The sequence below is a fragment of the Hakea prostrata genome, chromosome 4 (assembly GCF_041222555.1).
Source record: "Hakea prostrata isolate BN-2017 chromosome 4, UWA_Hpros_2, whole genome shotgun sequence".
Classification (NCBI taxonomy): Eukaryota; Viridiplantae; Streptophyta; class Magnoliopsida; order Proteales; family Proteaceae; genus Hakea; species Hakea prostrata.
The window spans coordinates 41,064,202-41,088,770 of record NC_142603.1 but is presented as its reverse complement, the minus strand read 5'-3'; the positions used below and the strand labels follow the sequence as shown (position 1 = coordinate 41,088,770).

The following is a 24,569-nucleotide window of genomic DNA, read 5'->3' as shown; positions in this document are numbered from 1 at the left end:
TGTTAGATATTAATTCTTTATGTAATAGTTATTATTATTTATAATATATTATCTCGCCTTAGTCAAAAAACAAAATCCATATTTTATTGAACTAAAAATGACTTTGTTGGAAAAATAAAAATTACCTTAAAAATAATATAAAAAGTGAATTTATAGTCTAATATGATCAAAGTGACTAAATATCAAAATCAAGACTCAATATCAATGTTAGTATGAAGATCAGGGTAAAAATCTAGTACTATAGTACATGATCATCGTCAAATTAATATTAAGATTAGAGCCAAAATTAGGGTCAGGATCAGGGCCAAAATCAAATAGATGCTTATTACATTGGTAATGAGGTTATAGTTTAATTTTATTAATTTTCTAGAAAACATGATCATGTTTTTAAAATTTGACACGTGTCAAGTATCCACCTATATGTATTACAATTAATTCCTCTCAATGTGGGTGGAGGATCCAGAGTCTTTAGACTCAAATCAGGGCCAAGATCAAGGTCAGGGCTAATATCAGGGCCAAGATCAGGGCCAGGATCAGGGCCAGAATCAGGGCCAAGATCGGGGCCAAAATCGGGGCTAGGATCGGGGCCAAAATCGGGGCTAGGATCGGGGCCTGGTCAAGGCCAAAATCGGGGCACTGGGTCGGGGTTAAGATCATGGCCAAAATCGGGGCTAAGATTAGGGCCAAAATCAGGGCCTGGGTCAGGGTCAAGATTAGGGCCAAATCAGGGCTAAGATCATGGCCAAAATCAGGGCTTGGGTCAGGGCTAAAAATCAGGGACGGGCCGGGATGGGCTGGGCGGGCCAGAGAGTAATCCCAGGCCCGCCCTTGGCCCTAGTTCAGGGCCAGAATATTTTGGCCCTAACCCGCCCTTAGGGCCAAAATCTTTAGCCCAAGCCCTATTCGGGCTCAGGGCGGGCTTAGGGCGGGTCAGGGCCGCCAGGGCCAAACTTGCACCCCTAACGGCTATAGAATGACCAAAGCTCCCAGTGGCACCCTAAATGCCTTTATCTAATATATAAAGGAGAAAAAAAAAAAACTAGGTTAATACTTATAACTTAGTATAAAACTATGAATTGTGAATATCAAATTACTATCTCACCTCCATAAGGATGATTGCCAGTTTATATGGATCCAGTTCTAGCCTCTCCACTACAGTTTGGACGGCATCCATCAAATCTTGCCTCATCTCAAGATTGTCGTTGTAATTGGTACTTGGGATTTAAAAATAGTATGCTATGTAAGAAAAAATAAAATAAGAGGGAATAGTCAATACTTAATAGTGTGATAACATCATGAAAATTAAATTGATTCCTAGACTCAATGACTCATTAGCCTTATGTAGTGGTTGCTGTAACATAGACTCTCATCTAACTTGGATGATGTCGAGGATTTTCTTGTTGCCCTATGGGTAGACTTGAGCAACTTGTTGCTTCATCCTATCTATTGCAGCCCATATGTGTGGTAGAGTATGTCTTCTCTGCTAATCTACCATCCTCAACACATGCACCACAGGCTCAAGCATCTTCACCACTATCCTCACATTATTCCAAAAACTCTCATCTACTTTGGTTAACTGTGCTCTCTTTACTCCTACGGATGAAGAACCCTCCTAGTTAAACCATTGTTTTGATGCAGCATTACTCTTAAGGCCATTCTTCCTACTCTCAAAACTCTGTAGTGCTATCCAATATGTAGCAAATCTAGTTATGCTTGGCCTCACTAAGTCACCTTGACACTTGTCCCTCATCATCTTTAATGCATAGGTGTGGATATAGACGAATGTGCTAACTTGTCGGGCTTGCTCCACAATCTTCTTCACAAGCTTGACATTTCCCATGTACGTTAGCATTAAGTCAATGCAGTGAGCAGCACATGGAGTCCAAAAGAGCTTATATCTATCCATCAAGGCATTAATACAAAGTCATAAAGTGTACATATAATGTAAGTATGTAATATATGTATTTAAAAATGAAAATTAGTTGTAGAAGTAGAAGCATGTTCTGATACTTGGGGTTCACCTGCATCTTTAACCCAGTTTTCTTGTAGCTGGAGCCATTATCAGTCACAATTTGGATCACATTCTCCACTTCGACCTCCTTCGCCACTTCCTTTAATAATTCACCCACTGAATGCATCTACTCATTTGAGGAACACTTTCCTCCTATCACAATTTAATATGAAATTTATGATGGAGTGCCTAGTGGGACCAGTCCAACCATTAACCATCGCAATCACTCCATAATAAGCCCACATGGGCTTTAATTAATTAATGTACTCATTCAAGTCCTCTTTATGCTTAGGCAAATAGACATTATATATCCATATGGAGTGGGCCACTGCACCCACTCCTAGCCCTTCCTATCTCCTCCATCATATCCCTATAGTAGGGCCCTTGGGCTATATGTGTTGGAATACTATGGTACATAGCCCATTTGGAGAAAGTCATCCCCACTTTCTCCTTCACACTCCCTCGCAAGTGCTTCAACTTTCTCTGCTTGTGCTCAGGCCTCCTACATAGGGCCGGATCATTACTAAGATTCTCAAGATCCGGATCTGTAGGATGCGCTGACGATGCTCGACCCCTTGTTGGGGCCTGTGGGATAGGAATCTCCTTCCTCACACTTTGATTCCTCCTAATAAGGACTTGGGAGTTGTGTGTGCCTCCGATATCGGCTGGCTCTCTAGAGAACCCACAACCTGTAGCCCTCAGTTGCCTCCTCATGTGATCAACCCTCGCTTGCTCCCTACTTATCATCATCGCCCTCTTAATTTGTTCGGACTCTGGGTCAGGGTCACATCCATGCTCTCCTGGCTCCTCTGGATCAAAATTCTGCTCTCCTGGCTCTAGAAGGTCATCTAGGCATACATCCTCGAACTCCTCCCTCTGTGTTCTCTTCCCTTTCCTCTTTTGCTTTCCCCTAGCCAAGTATGGGGCCATTGCCTTTTGACATTTGAGAGCACCTTTTGACATCTTACTACATCCCTGTTTCCCCTAGCTAGATGCACCTCCAATCTAGTGGCTCCACCTCCTCCTATTTGTTTTTTGCAGTAATTACACTCGCTCTTCCTATCAACTGTCAGTGGCTTCCCATGTTGCCAAGCTATGTCTGACAGCTTTGAAGGAGAGTGCCTGATACAAGAAATATGCACTAAGTATCTTAAAAAGCTCCACAATATGCTCCAAAAATTACATACATGCTTCTAATAATAATCTCCTATTTTTAAATATAAAACAAAAATAAATAAGTATTTTTTAATATCTAAATAATTTAAAAATATATAAAATACACACTAATTATCTTCAAAAGCTCCACAACATGCTCCAAAAATTGCAAACATTCTTCCACTAATACTCTCCTATTTTTAAATTTAAAACATAAATTAAATAATTTTTTAATATTTAAATATTTTTAAAACTAAATAAATGTATATTAAATATAGTTAAAATAGATAATTAACAGAAAAAAATTTGATTCACCACCATCGCAGCAATACGGTGTTTCATATGCATTAGTATGAAGCTCATACATCTATTGTACAAGTATACATATACATTTTTAGCAATATATATAATTTACAAAATAATATATGATAACAGAAAAATAAAAAAATACTAAGACGAACAAAAAATAATTTTTGACACCACAAATTCATAAATCAACACTCTAGACTAGACATACTTTAATTTGAAAGCAATCTAAGTTGATTTGAGCCATGAACAAAAAAAAAAAAGATGGAGAACTCTGTAAACTCACCTTGTTTGATTCTCAAAAACCCAACAATGGAGGAGCAAGATTAGAGAAGGAATGCAAAGGAGTTGCAAAAATGAGGTGAAATGGGGGTAGAATGCAAGAGAAATGAGAAAAAGTTGAAAAAGGGTTGAAACTAACGCTGGCGAAAAGGCTCAAAATTGGCAGAACTGCGTTTTTGGCAGGTTCTGCTTGAAACAGGGGGGATTTATAACATGAAAAGTGTTGTTTCGTAACGGTACGAAATTTGGTGTTGTTTCGATTGAGATTTCATATAGTTTCGGTCGAAACCTATAATGTTTCCGAAATTTTTGGTTTTTTCGTTTTGTGTTCCAAAAATGCAGGTAGTTCGGTCAAAATTTCGACAATTTTGACCCAAATTTCTTCCATGCTTGCTAGACTGACTAGCCATCACTATACTTCCATTCTTGACCTTATTTGCAAATGCTGCCGCTTTGGAATGTCAAACTCCTTTCTGTTCAGGTAAGCGGAGTTGATTACATCCATGGTGCAACCTTCTAACATCTGTTGGTGCGATATCTAGTCTTCTTAATTTCACAATAAACTATGGATCCTTCTTCTAGGTCTTCTTTTGGAACGGAATGTGTTACATCCACCCAGCTGGTACCCTACCTGGCATACCCGAGTGTGTGATCCACAGCCCCGAAGATCAAGTATCGAGGTAATCAACCTCCTACATAGACAATAACATAATCATGAACATAAATAATCAATGTACAAAGTATAATCAAAAGATCTAAATAAGGAAAGAATAAATCATATATCATCAGAGTACGAAAGACAATCAGAATGTCTAAATCATAAAGTAAAGTGAGGCAGAATCTCAGTTTACAAACAACGGAATAGTAGTTCGAAAGTCAAAAGAAAGATTACAACTGGTTCTAAAACAAGAAAGAAAGATATAACAAACTAAGCAGGAGTCTATTCTACTTTATAAAGAACGTCTTCATAAACATAAACTTCATCAATGACGGTCGACGTTCCCACTCCACAAGTAGGGCTAATCCTGGAAACAAGTAAGGCCACTCGAGGAATCCTCAATGTAATCTTCATGGTTGCCAACACCTTGCGTAAAGTACGCTTCTTCAGTTTGTGCTTCCTCATATTGACCTTCATAGTCATCAATACCTGTAGAGTAATCTAACAAAAGATATTGTACAAAAGGAATGAGTTTCAAAGAAACCTAGTAAGGCAGTTAATCCATAACAACATAAATAACATGATTTCAAAGCAGAGTAAAATGCTATATGATCTGAAACACATGATGCAATATGATTCTAACTCTATGTATGCTGGTCTCTATTGTCAGACATGCTTTAAGTCATAACACCGTACTTCTTTAGGAAGGTCTCATCACACAACGCATTTTGGTAGTGGGTCCGGCATCCCTCGAGACATTCTATGGCTGGGGGTTAAGTCACTGCTCTCTCACATCACCATTGGTTTAAGTACCGGCGCATGTCAGGGTCAAAGCCTAGCCAAATGCAAGTCTCTTACTTAGTTACATCAAGTCAGATCCAAATACGTCCATTCCTCGCCCCTGGCGATCCTTTCCGGCATCCTTCACACTAGAGTCCTCATAGTCCCTGACTACGGACTCATCAACCCTATAGGTCATCCACATATAGAAGACGGGAAGCTCTCATGTCCCCTCACGGGTTGGTTACCGGTCTTGAGCGCCCGTGAGCCCAAGTCTATCCATATGCAACCCTACCTATAAATGGCTCCCACAATGTGATTCCTGTCCTCTCACGAGTTGGTTACCGGTCTTGAGTGCCCATGAATCCCCATTGCTACCACGGGTCGTTCGGTCTCAATAGCCTTTCGATTAAGGTCTGACATAACGGGACATCCTAGCCAAACACTACTAGACAACCCTAAATATGTCATCCAACAGTTTAGGAAGGTGTCCAAAGGGCATCTCCAGAAACATCCCATAATATTCCCGTAGTTGTCAAAGGACAGAAGTGTCAAAAGGACACCTCTCCTTTCCAAACCATACTTAATCATTCACAAACATAAATCCATAACATCACATATATGGTAACTTCTTATATGGAAAGAAATCAATAATAACATCCAACTTGCATATAATTGGTAAGTAAATCATACATGAATCAATGTAGCATAAACAAGTAATGCTATTGTAATCAAGGTAGTTGCATCATTAGTATATCATTGTAAGAATCTAATTAAGGAAATAAACCAAAGATTCAAATATAGAAACTAGATTCATGCAATCTATGTAGTTAAGGAAATAACCATCCTTACCTTATATAACTCGCAAAGGATCTTGGGGGAATCAAATAAGACCTTATCTAAACTTGGAAAGAAAGTCCTAAACAAGTATATATAACATATTAGGAAAGATACCTAGAAGGAAAGATATCAAATCATCCAAAACAGACCAAACATAAGGTTGCTGTCCTCATTGGTCGATTGATTGGTCTATTGCCTCAGTTGACCAATGAGTCGACCAACAGAGACAGTGGCCTTCAAAATCAGAGATTTTAGAATATATAACCGAATTTGGTGGTTCAAAAGGGTACCAAACAAGAGGGAAACTACAAAGTTAGTATGCTAGTATGTAGAGGACTTCAAAACTCTAATCATATCAAGTCTTGAAGTTACAAACACTCATGGATTCTAACCAAGTTAGAGAGTACTCCAAGTCCATCAACTAATTCCTTCTTCATCAGGGTGCAGTTTTCATAAATGGAACACTAACATCAACACTCATGGATTCTAAGCCAAACACCAAGTCTTCCATTGGGATGGCCCATAGTTGACTTCTTGCTTTACTTCGGGTGTTCGGACCTACAAACAACAGAGTTTCCGGGTCAAGGTTAGGGCTGGGTTTCATAGAATGAATGCTCTGAATTCGTCCATCTTGTCAATTGGGTTAGGAAGCATTTGCTACAAGAAGAAGTTAGTAGATTGGATCAGAGCTAGAATATGATCATTTCCTTGCCTGGATTTTTCCTAGCCAAGCAGAATGCATTAAGAAAATATAAATTTTTTTTTCAATATTCTTAACTACTGTTCACTTTCTCTTAATATCCTAGCGTTCTGTTTGTTTCCCTCACAGGCCATATAAACCAGCCAAAGCATTGGAGATGAGTATGAGAACACTTTGCAGCTAGTATGGGTATTCTGGGAAATCATAAATCAGCAGGAAAAATTGTGTCACTGTTTTAATATTGACAACCTTTTGGAATAACATGTTTGAAATGATGTTACAAAGTGACGTATCATTGTGCTTTACATATACAAAAAGTGTAATTTCATGCATTTATTTGGATAAATTAACAAATGCCACAATCCATGAATGGTCTCATAGGCTAATATTCCATACAAATCATTTTTCTCACAATTTGTATCGGGTCCCTTTGCAATTGTTATGTTATACATTGTTAATTTGTTACTCTTTATATTGATCATTATTTTTGATTTTTTAAATTATCTTGAACTGATGAACTTTTGGTATTTTGCTCAGAATCGAACTCGATATATAAATTTTGAATTTACAGTTCTGTTTTAGACCAAATTAAGACTTCTTTCCCCCCCCCCCTCCTTAAATATATGGATTTGAAGAATGCCGAGGAACTCTGATTTTCCCCCCCTAGAGTAGCTTGTTGGTTCTGCCCTTATTTTCATCAAAGGTGTTAAAGCTGTGCCTTATGTATATGGATTTTATAATTAAACTAAAAGTAATTGTACTAATAAAGAGCCTTTGAAAACTTATTCATATGATATACATTTACTTAGGTTGCTTCAAGTGCACTTGGCTTTGGACCTCAAACAACTATGCAACTAGCTGAACGCTTATACACACAGGGTTTCATCAGGTTTTTCTTCTCTCTTTCTCACACACATGCGCACACACACACAAATACAGTCACAACTCACAGATACTAAGGGACACGCTTTCGCTGAATGTATCTCTAAACATTATATTCTTTCTCTACTCTATTGGCTTCTGTTTGCTGTAGGGCTCATAAGCTAATGTGCCATTGAAGCACTACCTTTTCCTTCTAAATTTTTTCTGGACTTCTGTCTCCAAGTGTCTGTCAATCTTGTCTGCGAGTTGAGTATCAGATGCTTGGATTTAATAGTTAACTTACTGATTGTAAATGAAATCATGCAGTTATCCACGTACTGAGAGCACTGCCTATCCTTCCTCGTTTGATTTTAAAGGCACTCTTAGAGCACAACAAAATAGTCCAACGTGGGGTGAATACGTTGGCATGCTTCTAGCGGATGGTTTCCATAAACCTCGATCGGGTACAGATGCAGGTGATCATCCTCCCATAACACCCATGCGTTCAGCAACTGAGGATATGCTTGGCAATGATGCTTGGAGATTATACCAGTATATCTGTCAACATTTTATTGGAACTCTGAGTCCTGATTGCAAGTATGAAAGGTAATAACTTCATATGTATCTTTTCCTATACTGGCATATGGCTTCTTATAGTTTCATGCTAATGGAATGCATCTTCAAATATATAAATCAAGCATAATGTCCTAGAGAGATTTTGACTGTTGTGATATTGTTTGTTTATGATTAGTCCATTGTAAAAAGAGAGAGGTCAAAACTGATCATGTATTGAATGTGGTTTTTATATTTATGATCAATTTGCAATTCCATGGAGTTGCAGATTGTGACCTAGAAATGTTTATAGAATTCTTGAGGTGATTGATGGCATTTTAAAAGAAAACTATTTAGTCTTTTTGTTGTAATCTCTGGGTTGCATTTTGGAATTCCTTCTCTGTGTTGCTGTAAATACTTTTTTCTTCTAATGAAATTAAGTTAGGTTGTTACTATTATTATTATTTCTTTGAGGATGGTGAGGATAAGAGAAAAAGTAGTGTGAAGGCAGGACTCAGTCCTTGGTCTTTGCTATTGTAACTCAAAATCTTGCCCGGTACTACTGTAGACACTCAGGAGGGGTTGGGGGGGGGGGGAGGGAGAGAGTTCCACATCGATCATTTTTGAGATACCTTAGGATATGTAAATCATTCAAGCCTTATATTTGGTGACCCTGGCAATCCAAAGGATCTGTATGTGCATGTTGTGTCTTTCAAATTTCAACACAAAAATAATATAAAATGGATTTGCCCATGTGAACAATGCTCAAACTGTCATGACCCCAGTTTTCACAGGCTTGGTGGGGCCCACATTATGGACATTTAACTAGGGCACGTGACAGTTCCTTCCTTTATCAACCTATTTATAACTACTAAAACAAAATGCTAAACTAAACATTCTTAAGAATCAAATATTTAGATCCTAATTAGTAATTCCCAATGAGATATTTGCAAATAAAAATGCTGGTCAAGGTCAGTGTCAAATAGGGCCATCCTGACCCTTCAGGGTTCATCAGGGCCAATCTGACCCTACTCGACCCTATTAGGGTTAATCAGGCTGGCCGGGTTGGGCCTTGACAGGGCCAAGTTAGGGTTGGGCTTTTTTAAAACCCTTATTGGGTTGGCTTGGACTTTGGCTTTAATTTTAGTCTTCAGGGTAGGGTTAGGGTTCGAGCCAACCCAGCCCGTTGACACCCCTAAAATCTAGCCCTTCGAGTCATCTTAATGTCAGAAATTCAAGATTCACAGGTGAGAGATCTGGTGAATCAAGTAAAACTCTGTAAAACCAATCCAAGGTAAAAAAAATGGCATAAAAAGAAACAGAATATGTCTTAAACGGGGGCTCTAGCCTATTGCATTTTTTAGAGCATGTTTGGGAAGCATACGGCAGTACTTTGCTTAAAACAGTGGCATGTAGCAACCACGTATTAAATGTGTTTGCTCAAAAATTTTCTTTTAGAGCTCATAACCACTACATCAAAATTTTTCTTACAGAGCTCATAACCACTACATTCTTCAAGGCCATAACTTGAAAGCCCTTTGGTTTGATGATGTTAAAACAGGAAGCTTTTCTCTCGTTCCTATAATATGGTTTCTTTCATGGTTAATTCAGGACGAAGGTAGAATTCACTACTGGTGGAGAACTATTCCACTGCATAGGGTATCATGCTACAGTTAAAGGCTTTACATCTATTATGCCATGGTTGGCTGTCAATGAGAAGAAGCTTCCTCAGTTCACAAAAGGGGAAAAGTTAAAAATTACAAAACTTGAGCTGTATGAGGTAGATCTGTCATTTTCAGCAGTTCTCATTGACGTTTCTAGTTGTTATTTAAACTTCTCTGGTTCAAGTATGCTAGATTAGGCCTAGATTATTTTGATATAAAAAATGAAGATTTGAAGGAATTTTTCTTGTTCTTTTACTAATTAATGATTCCTCAAATATTAGGGAAGTACTTCCCCTCCAGAATACCTCAGTGAAAGTGAGCTGATTTCACTTATGGAAAAGAATGGTATAGGCACAGATGCATCCATTTCTGTACATATTAACAACATATGTGAGCGCAATTTCGTGCAGGTGTGTAAACATGCATGCACTCTCTCTCTCTCTCTCTTTGTGACAACCTCTATTCCAAATTTTGATGCTTTGCTTCAAAATTGAAGGTTCAAGCTGGAAGGAAGTTGGTACCAACAACCCTGGGAATCACCCTCATAAGAGGTTATCAATGTATTGATCCAGATCTTTGTCTGCCAGACATCCGCAGCTTCATCGAGCACCAGATTACCCTTATTGCAAAGGGTCAGGCAGATCATTTTCGTGTTGTGCAGCATGTATTGCAGCAATTTACAGGGAAGTTCTCTTATTTTGTTAAGCAGGTGATGTGATTTTCTTTCTTTTGATTTAAATTTCGATACAAGGTTTAAGTTTATTTGCACATCTCATAGAGTAAAGTTTATTTAATAATTTTACTTATAATGGTTGCTAACCATGAGTACAACTGTACACGAACAATAAAAGCCTCAAACAATCAAACCCCACAGTTAATATATAAATTTAAATCCTAAATTTTGACTGTACATAAAATTGAGATCTACACCATCCAGCTTTGGCTAGCACATCAATCAGACTATTGTCTGTGGAGCATATCTTTTTCCCGAAGGAGATATCATGGTTCAAGGTCCCAAGATCTCTTTTTTTTTTTTTGAGATCTCGAGACGAGATATCCTGCGAAACTAAAAAGGCCAAGATCTTGGTCAAGTTGAGATCTTAGTTTCAGCCCACCCTTTAGATATGCCTTATCTCGGTTGAGACAAGTGGAGATCAAGATATCTTGTTCGATCTTGACCTGTCTCAACAATACTTCTTCCCCCTTGCTGGTTTTGGTGATTTTGCCAGATTTTTCACTGGAAACATAGTTGGATCTCTACCTAGGCTGCATCAACTAGGTGTTTAGCTCCTTTACAACAAAGATATACTGATTCTGAAGCAAATCTTGAAGCAAGGTGAGTTCATCCCAAACTTCAATATTTTCAAAAATTATGTTCTACTCTAGTTGTTTGGATGTAGGTTAAATATATGTTGAACATCTTAAGCTTAATCTACATTTTAATGGGAATGAATTATTTTTCTGTATTTAACTTTTTGAATTAAAATATATTTTGTAAAAAATTAAATTTAAAATATCATGAAAAGTTCTTATGTTTTAGAAAGGTTCTGTAACATATGTTTTGTAATGGTTGTCTTTCAATCTTATAAGTCTATATGTTCACCTTTTCAGCGTTTCGGTTTAGATTTAGGGTTGAGTTGGAACTCGTACATACACTTGTTCACTCACAAATCTGAGGCCTAAAATAGGCTAAATACCAAATTCCAGCCCAAGCTGAGCCTTAAAACCTATCAAGTTGGCTCGAGTGAGCTGGCAAATTTTCCATATCTTTATAGAGATCTCAATTTTTTGAGTGATCAAGATCCCTGTCTCGATCTTGATCTCAAACCATGGGAGATACTCTTAAAGTGCTAAGCCTGTCCCATCTAAAGTGCTTATATGTATGAAATGACAATATTGTGGTCTCCCAGGCTGGAAAGACAATACCTGCAAACTGACTTGGAAAAACCCAAAAGCAAATTGGAACAATATTATAATATATGGCAGAAACTTGGGCAGAATGGATTTCTCAATTCGTACAGCTGATGGGGCTGAAAGTCGACTTAATGGACCTAATTGGTATGCTAGGTACTTAAAATACCAAGGCCGGCCAACAGTTGGGTTCATAGTTGTCAAGGTGCATCTAGATGGCCAGGCACCTTGCTGGCTTTAATTGCATTGTGAATATTGCTTTATGTTCAAGACCCTTCCAATTCCATGATACTAAATTTTGCGAAATTTCGAGCATCTTGTGCCTCTCGGGACAAAACATCTTCTAAAACAAATTGAGTCAATTGAGTGAATTGCAACGAAATTTTATTACTTTGGTGAAATTTCAAGAATTTCAAGGGGTTGTGATTATAATTTGTAATTTGTAAATTGTAATTGAGATCATGGAATAAACTTCCCTTAAAATTTCTGCATTTTTTTGAAATCAAAATGAAATGCAAATTATTTCGTTGAATTAATTGTTTCGACCAAAACGGTATGGAATTTCGGTCGAAACAATACGAAATTTTGTACTCACAAGTCATAGGAAACGACACATTCCTAGTTATAAAACATATTTGTTTTGAGTGGAACCTATGAACCCATTCCACCTCTTCAAGTTCTGACCCGAAACAATTTTTTTCTCAGTTTCTTGGATTCTACCCCCATTTCACCTTATTTTTAGTAGCTCCTTTGCATTCCTACTCCACTAATGCTCCTCCATTGTTGGGTTTTTGAGAATCAAACAAAGTGAGTTGACAAAGTTCTCCATTTTTTATTTTTGTTTTGTTTATGCCTTAAATCAACTTAGATTGCTTTCAAATTAAAGTATGTTTATCCTAGAGTGTTGATGTATGATTATGTGAAGTTAAAATTAATTTTTGCATATTACTACTATTTTTTTCTTCTTGTATTTAAAAATTATTTAAAATATGTATATTCCTAAAATACTCTTGTATGAGCTTCAAATTGATGAATGTGAGACACCATCACTTCATCTATGATGTGATGGTGTTGAATTAGACTTTTTGTTACCAGTTATTAATTTTAATTGTTTAAAAAATATTAAAATATTAGAAAAAACTATATTTAAATATTAGAAAAATGCTAATTAATATCTGTTATATATTTAAAAATAGGGAATTATTTATAGATTCATGTATGTAACTTTTTGAGCTCATTGTTATGCTTTTTAAGATACTTAGTGTGTATTTTTTGTATCAAGCACTCTTTTTAAAAGATGTCAGACATAGCTTGACAACACGAGAGGCCACTGACAACTGATAGGAAGAAGCGTGTTTGCAAATATTGCAAGAAACATATAAGAGGAGGTGGGGCCACTAGATTTAAGGTGCATCTAGCTGGGGGAAGTAAAGATGTAACATAATGCAAAAAGGTGCCCCCAGAGATCAAGAAGGCAATGGTCTCATACTTGGCTAGGGGAAAGCAAAATAGGAAAGTGTTGTATAGTCTTAGTCCAACATCTAGTAGAAGTGGGAGTTGTTATCCCACATCGAAAAGAAGTGGGAGTTTCTTGAGAGTTTTAGTCCCAGTTCGAGTAGATGTAGGAGAAGGTAGGATGGGGAGAGGCTATAAAATGATGCCTCCCCCTCCACATATAATTCATCCCAAAATATTCCCTCTTGTATATTTCTTTATCTATAGGGGATTTCTCTCTTGCCAGTGGTTTTTTCCGTTTAAGGGTTTTCCACGTAAAATCTTGTGTTCTTTTCTATTATTTGCTGATTGTTCTATTCGGTGGGTTTTTTTCATTACCCAACAGGTGGTATCGAGCAATGTTTTGTTTTCATCCTACGGAGGTGCTACAGAAATTTTTTGAAGTCATTATTCACGTGTTTGTTTTCTTTTCGGGTATCCTGAAAAGGTATATTAGGTGATTAAGTGCATGTCTAGGAAAATTTTGTGAGTCTGGTATTTAAGCGGACTGGTTGTGTCCCTCTAGTCTTTCCTGAAAATTTTCCTGGTGTACTTTGGTTCAAAAATATACCAGTTGAAAATAACGTGAGGAGATACTTTTTACGTGAAATAGTGGGAGTTATTCTGTAGTCAACAACAGTTCATGATAGAAGTTCAAAAATATACTAGTTGAAAGTAACGTGAGGAGATACTTTTCACGTGAAATAGTGGGAGTTATTCTGTAGTCAACAACAGTTCATGATAGAAGCAATGGCAACAAGGATCAACATCGGCAAGTTTGATGGCACAAAATTCTCATTATGGAAGATGAAGATGAAAGCATTATTGATAAAGGATAATTGCCTGGAAGCCATCAATAATCGGCCAGCGGATATCACAGATAACGAAAAGTGGAACATAATAGATGCAATGGCATTTTCCAATTTGCATTTGGCATTATCTGATGATATTTTAGCAGGCATAAAAGAAAAGAAAACTGCTAAGGAGGTTTGGGACCATCTCATCAAATTGTATGAAGCCAAGTCACTTCACAACAAAATTTTCTTGAAGAGAAAGTTGTATACCTCACGGATGTCAGAATCTACATCAGTTACAGAACATATACATACTCTGACTTCGTTATGTTCTTAACTTCTAACGTTTGGACATAATGTTATGCCACAGGAACATGCTTAAATTTTACTCCAAAGTCTTCCATATTCGTATGACCAAGTTATCATCAATTTAACCAGTAATATCCTCTCTGATTATCTGATATTTGATGATGTCGCTGCTGCAATTCTTGAAGAAGAAAATAGACGAAAAAGCAGGGAATATAGACAGGCAATCTCACAACTAGCAGAAGCTCTGTCTATGACGCGAGGAAGGTCAATGGAACGTGGTTCCAATGGGAGTCACAATCGAGGGAGGTCAAAATCTAGGGGTAAGAAGAATTTCAATTGCTATAATTGTGGCAGAAGGGGATACTTAGAAATGAGTGTCGATTAAAAAAGTGTGTAGATAAGGCAGAAACATCTCAAGGGTGCATTGCTGAAGGAGATATTTTTTTACAGCGAAGCAGCAACGGTATCCAAGGATATTTTGGAGCTCACTGATGCTTGGATCTTGGATTCGGGAGCAACATGGCACATGACCTCTCGCAGAGATTGGTTTCACACTTATGAACCTATCTCTACAGGGTCTGTGTACATGAGAAATGATCATGCTTTGGAGATTGCTGGAATTGGTACGCCATCAAATTGAAGATGTATGATGGTATGATACGTACTATTCAAAATATGCGGCGAAGGGCCTAAAGAAGAATCTATTGTCTTTGGGACAGTTAGATGAAATTGGGTGCAAGACCCGCATCCAAAATTGAATGATGAAGATCGTCAAAGGAGCGCTAGTTGTAATGAAGGCTGAAAGGGGCATTGCAAATTTGTACAAATTAATGAGAGAAACGTGTCTAGAGGCAGAAGCATCAGTTGCATCAACCGGTACTGCGGAAGAGATGACAAAAGTGTGGCATAAAAAATTGGGCCACATGTCAGAGCAAGGGTTGATGGTTCTCGCCGAACGGAAATTACTCCCGGGCCTCACAAAGGTTGGTTTCATTACCCTTTGGTGAGCACTGTGTTACAATGCATCTGCTTCCAGAAGTAAAAGTATTCTGGAATTAGTTCATTTTGATGTTTGGCAAGCACTTGTTACATCTCTGGGAGGAGCAAGGTACTTTGTATCTTTTATTGATGATTATTCCAGAAGATGTTGGGTGTTTCCGATCAAGAAGAAGTCAGATGTGTTTTAAGTTTTCAAAACATTTAAAGCGCAAATTGAACGAGAAATTGAGAAGAAAATCAAGTGCCTCAGGACGGACAATAGTGGAGAATATACAGGGGATGACTTCGTTAAATTTTGTAATTAAGAAGGCATCAAGAGACAATTCACGGTGGCTTACACTCCAAAATAGTGTTAGCCTATCTTTCAAGCTTGCGTCTTCCAAGCTTCTTCTCCTTGATTAGTCCAAAATCTCTTTTAGTTCTGTTATTTTTATTGAGGAGCTTATTGCAATGAACTGAAAGCTTCATTAGAAGAATTACTTGAAGAGACTATTGATGCATTAAATCTTCATTTTATTGTTGTGCATCATTAATCACTCCAAGGGTACTCTGTCATACCCTTCAATACTATCACATTCACTTTCAAGTTTGTTGGCTGTATACTTGGACTCGAAACCAGACTAAGAGTCAAGAACAAGTACTCTCTTGTCCTCAAGAGATTGGGTACTCTTTAAGCAAGATTTGTCAAGGTAATCTTGTGCATTACAAGATTGTAAAGTTGTTGCTTCCCCACATATTGTATTGAAAATGAATCACTAGTGGAATTGTCTCAAGGTTAGAGAGGATGTAGACTCGATGGAGTTAGACCACTATAAAACCTTTTGTTGCTTGTGAATGTGATTCTCTTGTGCATTACAAGATTGTAAAGTTGTTGTTCCCCACATATTGTATTGAAAATGAATCACTAGTGGAATTCTCTCAAGGTTAGAGAGGATGTAGACTCGATGGAGTTAGACCACTATAAAACCTTTTGTTGCTTGTGAATGTGATTCTCTTGTGCATTACAAGATTGTAAAGTTGTTGTTTCCCCACATATTGTATTGAAAATGAATCACTAGTGGAATTCTCTCAAGGTTAGAGAGGATGTAGACTCGATGGAGTTAGACCACTATAAAACCTTTTGTTGCTTGTGAATGTGAATTTACTTCTTACTTTTATACTTGTTCTATTAAAATGACAAAGAGGTAACAATTCACTAGTTCAACCTAGTCACCCATACTTTAGGTTGATTTACAGTGTGGAAAACTAGAACCTCTTATGATTACATTCCTTTGGATAGGAATGGATTTTAGCACCTTTTTGCTTTGTATTAGTTGGGCAGTGTTGTGTGTACCATAGAAGGAAGATGGGCTGGGAATTAGAAGGATGAAAGATTCTAGCAAGGCAGACTGCACCCAGTCAATGTGGAAGGTTGTGGTGTTTTATGATTTTCTGTGGGTGAAAATAGGTCCAGTTATTCATCCAACAGAGAAAAAAAGGAACAAAAGAAAAGGAAATAGATCAAGTTGAAATACTTACAAAGAGACTCTCTGGATGACAAGTTTATTCCTAATTCCTTTTGGTCTTGGAAGAAAATGCTGAAATTAAGGCCATATCTGGAGAAGGAGATGGTGATGAAAATTGTATTCATGATTCATCTGGCTCTTGGAAGAAAAACGTGAGACTAAGGCTCAATCTGGAGAAGAAAATGATGATGAGAATTGAAAGTGGCCACCTTAGTTGGTTTTGGTTGGATAGTTGGCACCCAGATGAATATTATTTAAATGAATATTGTGAGGACACCCGATTGTTTTAGGGCTACTTAATGGCTCTGTGACGGATATCCTGAAAGGGATTGGGAGAAAAGAGTGCCTTTTATTGCAGAGTTGACACTTGAGAGAAATTAGGGAGAATCTAGATCTAGTTCTCCGTGGACGGAGTGACTAGAGATATTTAGTGCTACACCCTGTAGGAGAGTTGTTGTGACTGAGATATTTATTGCCAGACCCTGTAGGAGAGTTGTTGTATAAGAAATCATGTAGCTTACTCCACAGCATTTCCAAAACATTCTTTTATTCTGTGGAGAGGACTTCCCATGACGAATCTCCTGAATATAAGATGTTTAAATGTAAATCCTGGATGTTCCTTTTGCTGGATTGGTGTGGAAGGTCTTGACTAGGATTGCAAATGGATAACCATAATCCACATTCGTATCTATGCAGGGGAATCCAAATCCATCCTATTATTTAATGGGAAATGGATATGGTACTATCCCTTCCAGACCAATTATTGTCTGACTGATCAATTATCTGATTAAGTTACTTTGTTGGATTTGTTTTCTTACTTTTATATATTTTGAATTTATGATATGTGGTTATTTTTTAAGATCTTCTATTAAAATAAATACAAATGAAAATCAAAAGTAAAAAAAAGTTAAAAAGTCAAAGACTAAGGACGAAAGAAAGGAAAGTGGCTAAGTTCACAAATTTCAACTCTGACCTAATTAATAAAATGGTAAAGATGGCATTCATACCCATTTAGGAGAATCTTTATTAAAAAGGTGACTATCCAAATATCATCTGAATCCGACTTAATCCACCCAGAAACTGATAGGATACTGTCTGAATCCGTCCGAATAGTAATAGGATGCAGCTATGGTATTGCCACTATCTGATCCGAAGCCTATCATTTTACACCCCTACCCTTGACGGCTTGGTTTTCTAGATGCTCAGTATCAGGTAAAGTCTGGGAAGGGGAGCAAAAGAGATGTGTCATGATGGATTGAGTTTCCAGACTTTCCAAAGAAGTTGGAGGTGGAATGGTGGATAAATAAAGAGTTTGCAGGAATCACTGACATTGATAAAGTGGGTAAACTAGTGTTTGCAGCTACAGTTTATCATATTTGTTGGTGGAGAAATCTGAGGAACTGGGTAGGGAAGTCTAGGACTTTCTAGAAGATCTAGGATGCTCTTTCTTTTGAAATATAGGGTGATTTGGATTTCAAAGGGGTATGTCTCTAATTCTAGGGATGTGCTTTTTAAGGAACAATGGGGTTTTTAATGGTTGTAAGGTAGTGCCCCTTGGGAGATTCATTTATTTTTTTTCATTGGGCTTTTAGCTCTTGTGCAGTATTTTTTTTTGTTAATAGGATATTATTCATCCCAAAAAGAAATATAAAAAAAAAAAAATTATAAATGAAGAAAATATCTACTGATACTATCTTGGTCAGCTAGTTTTGCCATGAAATTTGGTGTCTGTGTCCAACTTTCAGCTGTATGCCCATTCATATCTCCATAGTCTGCTCCTTCCCTTTTGTTGAATTTTTTTTCTCTCTCTTCCGGTACAGATTGAGAGCATGGATGCATTATTTGAAGCACAATTCTCTCCACTAGCAGATTCAGGGCGTTTACTAAGCAAATGTGGGAAATGTCTCCGGTACATGAAGTACATCTCCAGCCAACCATCTCGCCTATACTGTGGCACATGTGAGGAGGTCCACTATGTTCCTCAGAATGGCATCATTAAGGTAATCTATTCCCTTACGAATGATTCCAATTTTTGAATGCTGAGAGAAGAGGGTGGGTGTGAATTCACCATCTACCTTCTAAATTGAATTTATTTGAGTATGATTTATAGATATTTGTTGTGTTCTATGAGAAGTGCCCCCCCTGTGATGCGCCCCCCCCCCGAGAGATACAAAAAAACAATTTGGAGGATATCATGAGATTCAATGTTCATTATGCTGTTCCATTTGTAGTTGATACCATTACACTGTTGATCTGTCCGGTGAAGGGACCTTTACTGAAACATCCAAATAGTTCTTATCAGTGATGTGGCTGATTCAAAATCTTATCTGTATTGCTGAGACACCTCGTGTAGACTTTTGCACTTGTAGTACACAGCCATTGGATGAATCCATCCAAAGTTAGCTCTCCGACCGTATTTTCTATTCTATGTACCCATTTGAAAAATTCGTAATTGGTGATGCGTTTTAGAGAAGGCTGGGGGCTGGGGAGTGGGAAGAGGAGTTTTTGAACATGCAGGAGTTCTGCACTCCCCCCCCCCCCCCCAAAATAAATTAACTATATAAAACCTTTGCATTGTTTGACAAATGTCACCCAGTCTCTATGGAACAATTAGTGAATATCTTTGATTTTTCATAGGCTGTAATTCTGTTGGTAGTTGGTACTTAAGTGTTGTTTAGTTTGTCAGGAACCATTTCTCTCCCTGGCAGTCATGTTTGCTTATCATTATTTCATTTTCCATTTTAGCTGTTTGGATATTGTTAGAAGTCTTGATTAAGTGTTCACGGAACTGTTGACGTGAACAGTGTAGCACACAGTTTTCACAAGTACTGTTCACATGAACAATAATTTTATATATCCTTTTCTATTGCTAGGTCATAGTTGTTCCTAATATTGCGATTATTTAGTCTCCTTTCCTTCTTGTTGCTTGGCTGTCAAGCAAGTCTATTTTAGGATAGTAAATTTGAAGATCTTGTAACCATATCTGAGGATATTTGAATCTCTCTCTAATCTGGTAACTTTTTGAGTAGTTTTTTATTTTTTGAATGTAATATCTACGTATTCTTTTTGATGTAACTCAGTTTAAAAGAGTATTCCTTAACTAAGCTTGGGTCTTTGATTATAACTAAAGCATGCATAGGGAGGAGAGATCATGTATTCCTTCATCTTCACTCCTCTTCATTGTTTCTACTTTCTACTGCTGTCTTTCTAAACTGTAGGTTCTGTTGCAGACATGATTGAACAGTACTACTATATGTATCTAGTTCTGCAGATGTTGCTGATGCAATTCAGAAGAACATGAAAGCCAGCAGCAAATCAGGCTATTGTACTGGACCAAGAAGGGAACTGTATGTTCATTTTCAGTGTCCAATGGGTCATATGTGGGCTGTGGGCTTTAGTAGTTTAGGGATTCTATCACCCCAAATATCAGGAATTTGAGTACTATGTGGGATTAAGTGCTGATTTCTATTTTGTTAGATTTAATCTAGATCGATGGAATTAGGAGAACTAGGAGCAGAGGTAAGATGACCTTAAGAGAAGTGAGAAAGGATATGCATAGCTTAGGCCTTATATCTAGTATGTTCTCAAATAGAGTTGATTACAAAGCAAGGATCCATGTGGCCGACCCCATTTTGTTGGGAAAAGGCTCCTTCTTCTTGTTGTATCTGAATTTCCAGTTGTCATTGAAGTTGACCAAGGGAGGAAAGAAAAGATTATTTAGCTTAGTAATCATATATGGATTTCAAGAGAGGTGCTACTATTCCAGCTAAAACACTTGTAACGTGAATCTCTCTGAACTAGAGACCTAATGAAATAGTTAATAATTTTTCTCTCTATCCGTTTGATGACAACATTTTTTAATCCTTTTGGGATTCCTTACATCGTTCATCCTTCTGCATGTTAAAAATGACTTGTAGCATTTTAATACCCTTGTCCTTCTCGAGATGAATTATCTAATCTATCTATTGGTTATGTTCTGCTGCAGCTCTACAAGGAACTTGTATGCCCTCTGGACAATTATGAGCTATTAATCTTCTCCATGGCTGGCCCAGAAGCGAAATCATTCCCTCTCTGTCCTTACTGCTACAACAACCCTCCATTTGAAGGTATAGACACACTTTTTGGTGCACTCAAACAAGGAAGCTCAGGAAAGTTGGGCAAGGGGGCTGGAATGCCCTGCTTTCTCTGCCCACATCCAACATGCCGGCATTCTATGATAGCTCAAGGAGTGTGTGCCTGTCCCGAGTGCAATGGCACGCTTGTTCTTGATCCAGTGAGTGCTCCCAAGTGGCGGCTTTATTGCAATATGTGCAACTGCCTTGTTTTCCTTCCTCAGGGAGCCCATCGTATCTCAACAACAGGAAAACGCTGTCCTGAGTGCGACTCTACAATATTAGAAGTGGACTTTAATAAGAAAACAACACCTCTCAGTGATGGGGCTACTTTGTATTCTGGTTGTATTCTCTGTGATGAGCTGCTGCATTCTCTCGTGGAGATGAAGCATGGAAAATCATTCTTCAGACGCACGGGAGGGAGAGCAAGGGGAAGGGGAAGGGGAAGAGGTAGAGGAGGCAGTAGGGGAAGAGGAAGAACTGGTGGGAAACGGGAGGACCCTAGGATGAGCTTTCGAGATTTCTGAAATCTATGAATTGCGAGCTTGGACTTTTGAAGGTTAGCATCTCCAAAATTTCATGATATCCAACATTTTTCTGTCTCCCTTCGCTGTCAGACTAAATCTTCTCGTCAATGCCAAAGAACATGGTTTCATTGCTTATTAGTCTTTGCGGAAAAAAAGAGCGTTGGTTTGACATGGCAGAAGATGAGGTTAACTCAAGGAGGATGCATTTGTACAAAATGTTGAACATCAATGTTTTAGTGTCGTCCGCTCCGGCAGGACAAGCTCTGGTCAAACAGATCTGCATTACAGATTCTAGTGTGGGACACTACCGCGCAAAGGTATGCTCGTTATTATCTGTTTGTGTATTGGGTTTGACATTTCGATACGGCGGTTTTTGATACATCAAATGTAGGTGGGCTAATTTGCTAAATTTTTATATTACATGGCTTGCATTTGAATTATGTTGTACATTCTCAAGGTGTTTGACGTTGTTAATCTTGTTATTTTGAGTTGTAAATGGAGCCTACATAAAACTACTACATCTTATTCCATGGTTTATCAGTGCTGGTTTAGGAGAACTGGAATAGTAGCTTCTCTCATTAATTTGTTGATGTAGTTTAAAAAGTAACCCAGGAAAACATCATATCTGCAATGTTGTCCACAAAAGTTCCACTTGACTTAATGAACTACAAGTCCATGGGCAATGCTAATTACAAATCTATCATTTAACAACTGGAGCATGACTTCTTTCAAGAACATATGAAACTATTTAGGCATGTGAAGAGTTATTATGGTCAGGGGGGCTCATATGGACGCATCAATCAATTTCCAACTCATTTGAGCCTTTCTAGAATTAAGCTGTTGGAGACAGCAGCCAAAAGAGGGGGCGGGGGGGCTCAGAGGGATTTTTGACAGCCAAATCATGTACTTCTACAATGAGGTTCAAGACATTTTAGGAGCCAAATGAAATCATTTCATCGTGGGTTTCATGGGTTGGTTCATATGCTACAAATTTTTTTTTTTTTTTTGGGTACTAGATTTTTGTACACTCAGAGAAAGGAAGCGTTTCCTATTTTAGAATTGTATCCAAGGAACTATAAACCTGAAGTTTAATCAATTGGAAGTGGTTCTGTCATTGCTATCTTCTGGTTTAGTTGAGCAAAGGAGATTATAACATACACAAGTTCAAAATATAGTAATGGTGGTGGTTTATGAGTGTTGCTTCTAGTGGTGGAAGTTTGGCTTTGATGACCTCTACTCATCCTGAGCCCCTAATCAGGACTAGGATCAGGCTTAAGGTTGTTAGGATTAGACCTTGTTGCGACAGTGCTTTAGAGGTGAAACATGGAAACCAATGTCTTATACCTAACTGCTGATTCTTTAGTTGTTAATGCATCAATTTCAGCAGCAATTTTTTTTATTTTTTATTTTTTTGGGGTTAAGGATAAAATATTTTCTTATGAGGGAAATATTGCACAGTTCTCTTGTAGTGATTCTGGAATTCTTGGTTCCAACTAAGGAAAACATTTTCTATTTTTCAGGGAGTAATAATCTATTTCCGAACCTCTTTATTCTCACCCTAATTTAAAACAAATCGGGTTTAAAGGAAATATTTCGGTCAATTATCATTTTTTTTCAGAAATTGGACTTAAATTTGTCGAACCAGCAGAGGCCAGACGTCTCTTCTTATTCTGATTTCAACCATCCTTGGTTTTGCAATCCTCGTTCGTATCGATAGAAATGTACTTTATCTTCATTTCTGAAAATTATTTTAACTTATCCTTCTTGAGCTGAATCAGCTGTGTCATCAGCCACCCTGTATACAAAAAAATAAAAATAAAGGAAATCCCTGTCACTCTTCAACCCCACCGAGAACCCAATAGTGGCTGCTTCAGGTGACGCTAGCATCACTACCCTCCCTAACTTCAATCACAACCCAACTCCTTCTGCAAAACCTGAACTTGCTTCTGTCTTTGCCCCTTTACTGATGCAACCGCCTCCCAATGTGTCTAATTGATCCTGTTGAGGGAGTTAGCCTTTCCCTGCACCCTGAGCCGTTGACCAATGATCCATCTCTCTGTTCTGCAATTGTAGGCGCCCATGGGGAAAAAATCCCAGCCTTATGGTTCCTCCCCCCCCCCCCCCCCCCGAAACTCATGTTTTCAGTCACCATTGCTCCCTTGTGAGGCACCTCTCTCTCTCCTCTCCACCCCCTCCCCTCTCTAACCCCCATCTCTTCCTTGATCCTGCCCTAGTCCGCTTGGGTCAATCGCCCTCATCCCATCCCCCCTGCTCTTCCTCCTCTACCCTTTTCTACCACTCCTTTACCCCCATTCCATCCTTCCGACCCAGGCCCATGCCCCTCAACCCTCCCTCTCCACCCTTTATCCCCTAGCCCAGCTCCCTCACCCCCAACTCTTAGTCCAACCCACTTTCCTCTATCCTCCTTTCTTCACAAGCCTATCTTTTTGGGTCCTAGTTTCTTCTTCCCCTCCCTCTCTCTTAGTCCCTTAGCCCTCCTCTGGTCCCTCCTCTCTACCCGCTGGAGATTAATCTGTTGGATGAGATTTGGTGGCTTCTGACGGTACTATTGATGACGAGATTTGTACTTCTTTGATTGTTCCAAATTGTGAGGGTTGTAGAAGTACTCGCTCTAACAAAGGGCACTCCCCATGTGGACAGTGATTTCGTTGTGGATTTCCAATCCCCTTGGGATAAGATGAAAAAGAATCAAATGAAACACTAAGTCTTTTGGCTCGTCTAGGGTGTTTTAGCTTAGGGCGTCTTACCTTATTTTATTGTTGTTTGCACTCTTGTTTGCCTTAGGTCTTGTGCCTTTGCTGCACTGTCTACTCTTCTAGTTGGGCTTGGGCTTGGCTAGCTTTGTCATCCCCCCTCCCCTTCTTTCTCTTTTTGGTAATGAATTCTTTATTCATCCAGAAAGATTATAAAATATTTTGAATAAAAAAATATCTGAAAGATCAGGCAACATATGATGATCTATATTTCTTCTTTCAAATCTTTATTTTAGATTAAAGATATAAACTCAATGATTTCTTCCAAGATAAACCTCAAATGAGCGGTTCAACTTCAATGTTGTGCATTAAATGCATAACACTGTGTTGCCAAT

General features: G+C 38.2%; 1 protein-coding gene across 1 annotated transcript in view; it reads left to right on the top strand.

The window, feature by feature from the left end:
* LOC149018902 (DNA topoisomerase, type IA, core) overlaps window positions 1-22,259 on the top strand; it is a 62,222-nt gene extending 39,963 nt beyond the window's left edge. Inside the window, exons 9-15 of the mRNA XM_089153018.1 lie at window positions 7,542-7,621; window positions 7,921-8,199; window positions 9,757-9,925; window positions 10,091-10,219; window positions 10,306-10,518; window positions 18,642-18,821; window positions 20,807-22,259. Coding sequence (XP_089009144.1) covers window positions 7,542-7,621; window positions 7,921-8,199; window positions 9,757-9,925; window positions 10,091-10,219; window positions 10,306-10,518; window positions 18,642-18,821; window positions 20,807-21,460 — 1,704 coding nt within the window. The 3' untranslated portion in view covers window positions 21,461-22,259. The remainder of the gene's footprint in view (window positions 1-7,541; window positions 7,622-7,920; window positions 8,200-9,756; window positions 9,926-10,090; window positions 10,220-10,305; window positions 10,519-18,641; window positions 18,822-20,806) is intronic.
* Window positions 22,260-24,569: the final 2,310 nt, after the last annotated feature.